The sequence below is a fragment of the Pan paniscus genome, chromosome X (genome assembly GCF_029289425.2).
Source record: "Pan paniscus chromosome X, NHGRI_mPanPan1-v2.0_pri, whole genome shotgun sequence".
Classification (NCBI taxonomy): Eukaryota; Metazoa; Chordata; class Mammalia; order Primates; family Hominidae; genus Pan; species Pan paniscus.
In genome coordinates this window covers 68,215,477-68,225,377 of record NC_073272.2, presented here as the reverse complement: position 1 = coordinate 68,225,377, position 9,901 = coordinate 68,215,477, and the positions used below count along the sequence as shown (strand labels likewise).

Below are 9,901 nucleotides of genomic sequence, written 5' to 3'. Positions count from 1 at the left end.
ATAAAAAGGCCCTAGAATTTACTTGGAGTACTACACAGGCCAGAGAGCATGTATTAATCAAAGTAACACTAGTTGATATAACAAACAACCACATCTTGGTTGTTTAGCACAATAGAAGTTTCTCTCATATCTGTTAGAGAGACTGTGACACTCCTCCAAGTGACTAAAGGATCCAGCTATTTCCATCTTATGGCTCTGCCATCTTGTGGCTTTAAGGTCACCCTAGTGTTTCAGAAGCACATGAAAGTGGGAAGAATCACACACCTGTTACTCAATCACTTTGGCCCTAAAATGATACACGTCATGTTTACTTGTTGTATTGGCAATAGCTGGTCAAATGATCTTGCCTAGAGGTGCGATGGAGCTTGGAAGTGGTAGTTCCTGGCTGGGAAGCCTCTTTGCAGCAACAACTCTACACCATGGAAGGGAAGCCTGAGCCTTTGGTCATCATCTAGTGCCCTCTGCAACAGGACAGCCCCAAATATATGTACTGTCCCAGTCCAGCTTGAAATGCTGTCTTTCACTAGTCCTCTTGCATACAAAGCTAAATAGCCTACTGAGTTCAGATTCTGTGAGTTCCTGGATCTGCTAGAATTGTACAACCGGATGCAATTGAGCAGGAGTGGGTAGTGATCCCATCCTGCCACTGAATCAAAGTCCCACTTGTCTACTTTTTCATAAATAATGGGAGTGCTAGCAGGAAAATTTGAGTGCTAGATGGCCCCACACACAAGTTCAGATTGAGATACCCCCTGAAACTTAAGATTCTGCCATTCTTTGCCAAGGTAGCATTATTTGCAAAGGCTCAAGACCCTAGGGTGAGATTAATGGTGTCATTGTGGTTACTGTATGGAGCAGCTGCTCTCCATCCCTCTCAGACAATTCTTTCTAGAATGCCTATTTGCCTGGTGAGGCAGACTGGACAGCCACTGACCTGACCTCCAAATTGCCCTAGGAGAAGTACATGACAGGATTCTTCTAAGTCATGAATGCATGAATGATTGGCAGCACCCATGGCTCTGTATGGTCCCTATCCTGACCTGCAAGAGCAGGCAGGGTTTCACAGAGTCCTTCCAGCAGGAGAATGTTAATCTCATCCATTTAGACTTGTTGTAGTTTGAAGATCACCTAGCTGAGTCTCTTGAAACAAGGTTCAGTTTAAAAAGTTGTGAGATGCCATGAAGTCCACCCTTGTCTGTATCAACAGTTGGGTGCCAGCCAGTGATGTACTGGTAAATGCTTAACAACCAGCTCTTCTGAGAAAAAAAAGTCAGACCTGTAGCATTTGCTGATTTCCATGCTGCAAATACTCCCACAATGGCTGATTTCAAGCTATCAATGTTGTATCACTGAATGCAGAGTTGAGCAGAGGTACAGGAGCATACCATTATATGTATATTCAGTATTTCCACCATACATACAGAATGGACAAAATAACTTCAAGAGTGTGGATAAGACCTATAATCCCAGCACTTCAGGAGGCCAAGGTGGGTGGGTCACCTGAGGTCAGGAGTTCAAGACCAACCTTGCCAACATGGCCAGCATGGCCAACATTGCCAGGCAAATTAGCCAGGTGTGGTGGTGCGTGCCGGTAATCCCAGCTACTCGGGAGGCTGAGGCAGGAGAATTGTTTGAACCCAGGAGGCAGAGGTTGCAGTGAGCTGAGATCGCACCACTGCACTCCAGCCTGGGCAACAGAACAAGACTTCGTCTCAAAAAAAAAAAAAAAAAAGTGTAGATAAGAGTGTAGTAAAATAACTAGGAAGTGATTGATTAGTTTTGAGTATTTGCTATCTATGTTTTAATGTAATGCATTTAATAGGAAGTTCATGTACATTAATTTTTTTGTTTGTGTTGCCTTTTTAATTTTAAAAAATAAATATATACTTTTAAACATACAGAAAATAGGAAAAAATAGCACATTGAACACCCATATACACACCAGTTAGATTCACTAACATCTTGCCATATATGCTTCATGCCATGTACATTAATTTTTAATAATGGCTGTGACTAATAATCAGCAAGCAAAATTTCTGAAAATTTCACAATCAGCTCTTCTAAGTCAAGACAACCTCGCTCTAGCAACACCACTAGTCTCAGCTTTCTCACCCCAGTACCATGGTTAGCCAATCAGGACAGAGAGAGCAGAGGAAGTGTGAGCATGGAAATGAACAATTTTCTTCTCCCAGTGGACTGAGAAATTTCTCAACAGTGATAGCAGGGTACCCAAGACAAAGCACACAACCTATCCTAGAACAGGCACAAGGCTGGTGCATGTGTGTCTAAAAGCAGACTTTAGGGAGACACAGCCCTTCTAACCTTGCAAGCTCATTATTAGCCTTAGAAGTGACTCATGTAAGTTCTGAGTCATGAGATATACTAGGTGGCTCCCACACACACTCAAAGTCACCAGTTTAGTCAGCCTTCCATATTGAGAGTAGAGGAGCTTGAAAACTCCTCCTAGAATTTGCTTGCTTGGTGCTATCATTCTAAAACAAGACGTGTGCTAGTTAATCCACCCTTCCCCTGGAAAAGATAGAGTAGATATGTTGGTGTGCTCTGCCCAGGACAGCGGAAGTTTGGCCATCCCCTCCCTGCTCACACACAGAGAGCTGCCAGAAACCACACAGAATCTTTCAAGAAAAGGGTGGCCAGCCTGCCTAGAAAGAAGTCTCATCTATCAAATCTGCCACTGTCTGCAGTCACCTGATGGCTTGCATGGAGCTGGAGGATCCGCTTCGCTGATGGCTCAGTCATGTGGCTGCTGGCAGAAGACCTCAGTCCCTCAAATTGTGGGCCTCTCCATAGGTTACTTGAATGCCATCAGGACATGACAGCTAACTTACCCCAGAGTGAGTGCTCCACTAGAGAGGGAGCACAGAGGAAGCCGCACTGTCTTTTTTATGATCTAGTCTCTGAAATGTCACAATCACTTTTGCTTTATTCTATTCGTTAGAAGCGAGTCACTGATGAATTTCTTTATCCTATTCATTAGAAACAAGACAGTAAAAGCAGCTCACCCTCAAGGGGAAGGGAAATAGGGTCTTCCTTTGAAAGGAAGGAGTAGCAAAAAATTTGTGGACAAATTTCACAGCTACTGCAGTTCTCCCTCTTTCCACCAACTATTGATATTCCTCCCATATGCAAAGTACACTCACTCCTCCTAAGGCCCCTAAAAGTCTCATCCCATTACACTATCAGTTTGAAGTCTAGATTCTCATCACTGAGATCAGGTCCAGGTCCAGGTGCACATAAGGCTCCTCAGATGTAGTTCTTTAAGTATAGCTTCTGGAGTACAGTTCCTCTCAACCTGAGGACCTGTGAACCAAAGAGACAAGATATCGGCCACGGATACACCCAACATGCAATGGTGGGAATGAGTAGAATAACCTCTACAGACATTACTGTACAAGGAAAGGGGAAAACAGGCACAAAGGAGTCGCTGTTCCATAAACAATTCTGAAATATACCTAAGGACATGTTGCAAGTTCCTTGATTAGGACTCGGTCTGGGAATAATTCTCTGCACCTCTTGGCTCTCCCCCCTGGGCTCTTGGTTCTATCCTCTGAGTCATCTTTCCTTTCCACAAAAAACACTCTGTTTCCAGGTGCATGATTTTTTCAGCTTTCTTCCTGCCAGTAGAATTTTGGAGATCCAAAGGTCTCGTCATTTTGTATTGTCTCTGCCCCTTTCAGTTCAGGCTGGAAATGTTCCCATAAATATAATTCTCTTTAAAACTTTGTGAGTGTTCTCTGATTCTTATTAAGGTTTACCCCATTACACCATTACACCAAAGCTTTGTCCAAAAATATCTTTGAGATAAGCCCTTCCTAACATTGGACATCTGCTGTGACTACTGAGGGACAGTGCCCTTAAGCTTCTTCAAAGTTCTGTTGCTTGACTGAACAGCTCTTTGAAGCATGACCTTGGATCTTTCTGAGGCTTTAACAAAAGATTTTACAGTCATACTTCCAGTTTTATTTTTAGACCATGTTTTCCAGAGAGTACCCTGGATTTTACCTTTGTTCCAAGGCTATTTCTTAATTTTGGCATTGTTTACCCTTGGAGGATCTAGGAATCTCCAAAACCAGCACTCCTTTTTGTTTAACATTTCTTCCTTAAGCATGTCTCTGTCCTTTCACATTTTGCTATAAGCAACAAGAAGCAACCAGGCAGCACCTTCAATGCTTTTGCTAGAAGTTACTTTAGCTAGGTCATCCAGTTCATTTGGTACATTTTCTACTTTCCAAATAATTTCAGGTGACAGTGTAGCTAAACTTTCTGCCACTACTTAGCAAAGATCCCTCTTCCTTCACTTTCCTGTAACATATTCCTTACTTCTATTTAACCCCCCACTGGTAGCCTCCTCAAAACTCAGACTTCTCCAAACAGTCTATTCAAGAAATTTTAGCCTTTTATGGATACTGTCTTCAAAGTCCTTCCAGGTTTTGCAAAACTGCCTAATTCCCAAGCCACTCCCAAATTTTTAGATGCTTTTTTTTTTTTTTTTTTTTTTTTTGCTTTTGAGACGGAGTCTCACTCTGTCACCAGGCTGGAGTGCAGTGGCTCAATCTTGTCTCACTGCAACCTGTGCCTCCCAGGTTCAAGCGATTCTCCTGCCTCAGCCTCCCGAGTAGCTGGGACTACAGGCGTGCGTCACAATGCCCAGCTAATTTTTGTATTTTTAGTAGAGATGGGGTTTCACCATGTTGGCTAGGATGGTCTCGATATCTTGATAGCACCCCGCTTCCAGGTAGCAAAATCTGTATTAGTTATCTGTTACTGCATAAAAAGTTACTCCAAAACTCAGTGGCTTAAAACAACAAACATACATTATCTCATAGTTTCTGTCTGTCAGGAATTTCAGAGTGGCTTATTTGAAAATGTAGGCTCAGGGTCTGATATGGTTTGTGTCCCCACCCAAATCTCATCTCGAATTGTAATCCCCATGTGTCAAGGAAGGGACCTGGTGGGAGGTGACTGGATCATGGTGGCAGTTTCCCCCACACTGTTCTCATGATAGTGAGTTCTCATGAGATCTGATGGTTTTATAAGTGTTTGACAGTTCCTGCTTCCCATGCTCTCTCTCCCTTGCCACCATGTAAGACATGCCTGCTTCCTCTTCTGCCACGATTGTAAGTTACCTGAGACCTCCCAAGCCATGTGGAACTGTGAGTCAATTAAACCTCTTTTCTTTATAAATTACCCAGTCTCTGAATCCTCATCTGTCACCCTATACAAAAACCAACTGAAGATGGATCAAAAACCAACTAAAGATGGATCAACTGAAGTTTGATCAAAGATCAAACTTGAATCTAAGACCTGAAACCATAAAAATTCTAGAAGATAACTGATATGGTTTGGCTGTGTCCCCCATTCATATCTCATCTTGAATTGTAGCTCCCATGATTGCCACGTGTTGTGGGAGGGACCTTGTATCAGGGTTCTCTAGAGGGAAATAATTGTGTATATATGTGTATATATATATACACACACGTACATATAGGAGTTTATTAAGTATTAACTCACATGATGACAAGGTCCCACGATAGGCTATCTGCAAGCTGAGGAGCAAGGAGAGCCAGTCCGAGTCCCAAAACTGAAGAATTTGGAGTCCAATGTTTGAGGACAGGAAGCATCCAGCACACAGGAGAAAGATGTAGGCTGGGAGGCTAGACCAGTCTCACCTTTTCACGTTTTTCTGCCTGCTTCATATTGGCTGGAGGCTGATTAGATGGTGCCCACCAGATTAAGGGTGGGTCTGCCTTCCCCAGCCCACTGACTCAAATGTTAATCTCCTTTGGCAACACCCTCACAGACACACCCAGGATTAGTACTTGGAACCCTTCAATCCAATCAAGTTGACACTCAGTATTAACCATCCCAGACCTGGTTGGAGATAATTGAATCATCAGGGCAGTTTACCCCATACTGTTCTCCTGGTGGTGAATAAGTCTCACAAGATCTGATGGTTTCATACGGGGAAACCCCTTTTGCTTGGCTATCATTCTCTCTTGCCTGCTGCCACGTAAGATGTGTCTTTCACCTTTCACCATGATTGTGAGGCCACCCCAGCTACCTGGAACTGTGAGTTCATTAAACTACTTTTGCTATATAAATTACCCAGTCTGGGGTATGTCTTTGTCAGTGGCATGAAAATGGACTAATACAGTAAACTGGTACTGGTAGAGTATGATGCTGCTGTAAAGACACCCAAAAATGTGGAAAAGACTTTTGAACTGGGTAACAGGCAGAGGTTGGAACAGCTCAGAGGGCTCAGAAGAAGACAGGGAAATGTGGGAAAGTTTGGAACTTCCTAGGGACTTGTTGAATGGCTTTGACCAAATGCTGATAATGATATGGACAATGAAATCCAGGCTGAGTTGGTCTCAGATGGAGATAAGGAACTTGTTGGGAACTGGAGTAAAGATGACTCTTGCTATGTTTTAGCAAAGAGACTGGTGGCATTTTGCCCCTGCCCTAGACATTTGTGGAACTTTGAACTTTAGAGAGATGATTTAGGGTATCTGGCAGAAGAAGAAATTTTTAAGCAGCAAACCATTCAAGAGGTGACTTGAGTGCTGTTATAGACAATCAGTTTTATAAGGGAAGCAGAGCATAAAGTTTGGAAAATTTGCAGCCTGACAATGTGATAGAAAAGAAAATCCCATTTTCTGAGGAGAAATTCAAGCTGACTGCAGAAATTTGCATAAGTAACAAGGAGCCAAATGTTAATAACCAAGATAATGGGAAAATGTCTCCAGAGCACGTCAGAGGTCTTCACAGCAGCCCCTCCCATCACAGGCCTGGAGGCCTAGGAGGAAAATATGGTTTTGTGGGCTGGGCCTAGGGGCAGAATGATATGGTTTGGCTGTGTTGCCACCCATATCTCATCTTGAATTGTAGCTCCCATAATTCCCATGTGTTGTGGGAGGGACCCAGTGGGAGATAATTGAATGATGAGGGTGGTTTCTCCCGTACTGTTCTCGTGGTAGTGAATAAGTCTCATGAGATCTGATGGTTTTATAAGGAGAAACCCCTTTTGCTTGTTTCTCATTCTCTCTTGCCTGCTGCCATGTAAGACATGCCTTGGCTTCTCCTTTGCCTTCCACCATGATTGTGAAGCCTTCCCAGCTATGTGGAAATGTGAGTCCATTAAACCTCTTTCCTTTAGAAATTACCCAGTCTCAGGTAAGTCTTTATTAGCAGTGTGAGAACAGACTAATACAATAACATTGGAAAAACCCTTCCAGACATTGGCTTAGACAAAGACTTCATGACCAAGAACTCAAAAGCAAAGGCAACAAACACAAAGATAAATAGATGGGACTTAATTAAAATAAAAAAGCTTCTGCACAGCAAAAGAAATAATTAGCAGAATAAACAGACAACCCACAGAGTGGGAGAAAAATCTTCACAATCTATACATACAACAAAGGACTAATATCCAGAATCTACAAGGAAGTCAAACAAACCAGCAAGAACAAAACAAACAATTCCATCAAAAAGTGGGCTAAGGATATGAATTGGCAGTTCTCAAAAGAAGATATACAAATGGCCAACAAACATGAAAAAATGTTCAACATCACTGATTATCAGGGAAATGCAAATCAAAACCACAATGCAATACCACCTCACTCCTGCAAGAAAGGCCATAATAAAAAAATAAAAAAAAATAGATGTTGGCATGGATGTGGTGAAAAGGGAACACTTTTACACTTTTACACTGCTGGTGGGAATGTAAACTAGTACAAACACTATAAAAAACAGTGTGGAGATTCTTAAAGAACTAAAAGTAGATCTACGATTTGATCCAGCAATCCCACTACTGGGTATCTACCCAGAGGAAAAGAAGTCATTATACGAAAAAGATACCTGCACGTGCATGATTATAGCATCACCATTCACAATTGCAGAAATATAGAACCAGCCCGAATGCCCATCAATCAACAAGTGGATAAAGAAAATGTGATATATATATATATATATATATATATATATATATATAGTATATGTATATATATATATATATATACTCATACCATGGAGTGCTAGAATACTACTCAGCCATAAAAAGGAACAAAATAATGGCATTTGCAGCAATCAGGATGAAATTGGAGACCAATATTCAAAGTGAACTAACTCAGGAATGGAAAACCAAACATCACATGTTCTCACTCATAGGAGGAGCTAAGCTGTGATGACACAAAGGCATTAGAATGATACAATGGACTTTGGGGACTCAGGGGGAAAGGGTGAGGGGGATGAGGCATAAAAGACTACACATTGGGTACATTGTACTCTGCTTGAGTGATGGGTGCACCAAAATTTCAGAAATCACCACCAAAAAACGTATTCATGTAACCAAACATCACCTGTTCCCCAAAAACCTACTGAAAATAAAAAAAAATATGGGGAAGAAAATATAACTGTTTATATTTAATTTTATACTGTATGTTTTAAAAATTATATTTTTGTTTATGTTTCATATATGTGAACATGTATAATGGAATAAAAATAGATATCAAGAGTGAGTGTTCAAAGTATTTTAGTCATCAAAAAAGTTTGGATGCTATTGTAGTGTGTCAATAAAAAGAGTCAAACTCTAAAATATTTGAAGAGATTTATTCTGAGCCAAATACGAGAGACAATGGCTTGTGATACAGCTTTCAGGAGGTCCTGAGAACATGTGCTTAGGGTGGTTGGGGTGCAGCTTGGTTTCATACATTTTAGGGAGGCATGAGACATCAATCAAATACATTTAAGAAATACATTGGTTTGGGCCAGACGCAGTGGCTCATGCCTGTAATCCTAGCACTTTGGGAGGCCGAGGCAGGTGGATCACCTGAGGACAGGAGTTCAAGACCAACCCGGCCAACATGGTGAAACCCCATCTCTAGTAGAAATACAAAAATTAGCCAGGTGAGATGGTGAGTGCCTGTAATCCCAGCTACTCAGGAGACTGAGGCAGGATAATCACTTGAACCCGGGAGGCAGAGGTTGCAGTGAGCCAAGATCGCACCACTGGACTCCAGCCTGGGTGACAGAGTGAGACTCTGCCTCCAAAAAAAAAAAAAAAAAAAGAAAAGAAAAGAAAAGAAAAGAAAGAAATACATTGGTTTGATTCAGAAAGGTGGAACAACTCAAAGCACGGGGTTTCCAGGCTCTAGGTAAATTTAAACGTTTTCAGATTGACAATTGGTTGAGTTTGTCTAAAGACCTGGATCAATAGAAAGGAAATGTTTAGGCTAACATAAAAGATTGTGGAGACCAAGGTTCTTTTGTAGTCTTATAGTGGCTGCCCTTAGAGACAGTAGATGACAAAGATTTCCTATTCGGACCTTTAAAAGGCAATAGACTCTTACTTAATCTCTTCAGGATTGGGAGGGGCTGGAAGAAAAAGATCTAGCTATGTTCATAGATTCTTTACAAATGCACATTTTCCCCCACAAAGGACCATTTCAAAATATGGCAAAGTAGAATATTTTGACTTTCTTCTTTGTCATGTAATGTTATGCCAGAGTCATATAGGAAAGTAAGTCATGATATACAGGGTTAAATAAAACCCATCAGATGAGAATTTATGATTTGTAGGGCATGATTCACCAGACCCCTGAGCTAAAAGAGGATGTTCGAACCCATCGCAAGAAAGCTAAAAAAACCTTGAAAAAAGATTAGACGAATGGCTAACTAGAGTAAACAGTGTACATAAGACCTTAAATGACCTGATGGAGCTGAAAACCATGGCATGAGAACTTCGTGATGAATGCACAAGCTTCAGTAGCCAATTCAATCAAGTGGAAGAAAGGTTATCAGTGATTGAACAACAAATTAATGAAATAAAGTGAGAAGACAAGGTTAGAGAAAAAAGAGTACAAAGAAACAAACAAAGCCTCCA

General features: G+C 41.4%; 1 protein-coding gene across 1 annotated transcript in view; it reads right to left on the bottom strand.

Moving 5' to 3' along the window:
- Positions 1-317: 317 nt before the first annotated feature.
- Positions 318-9,901, bottom strand: part of YIPF6 (Yip1 domain family member 6) — a 78,949-nt gene continuing 69,365 nt past the window's right edge. Inside the window, exon 7 of the mRNA XM_014343472.5 lies at positions 318-3,321. Within this exon, the coding sequence (XP_014198958.1) occupies positions 3,233-3,321 (89 nt within the window). The 3' untranslated portion in view covers positions 318-3,232. The remainder of the gene's footprint in view (positions 3,322-9,901) is intronic.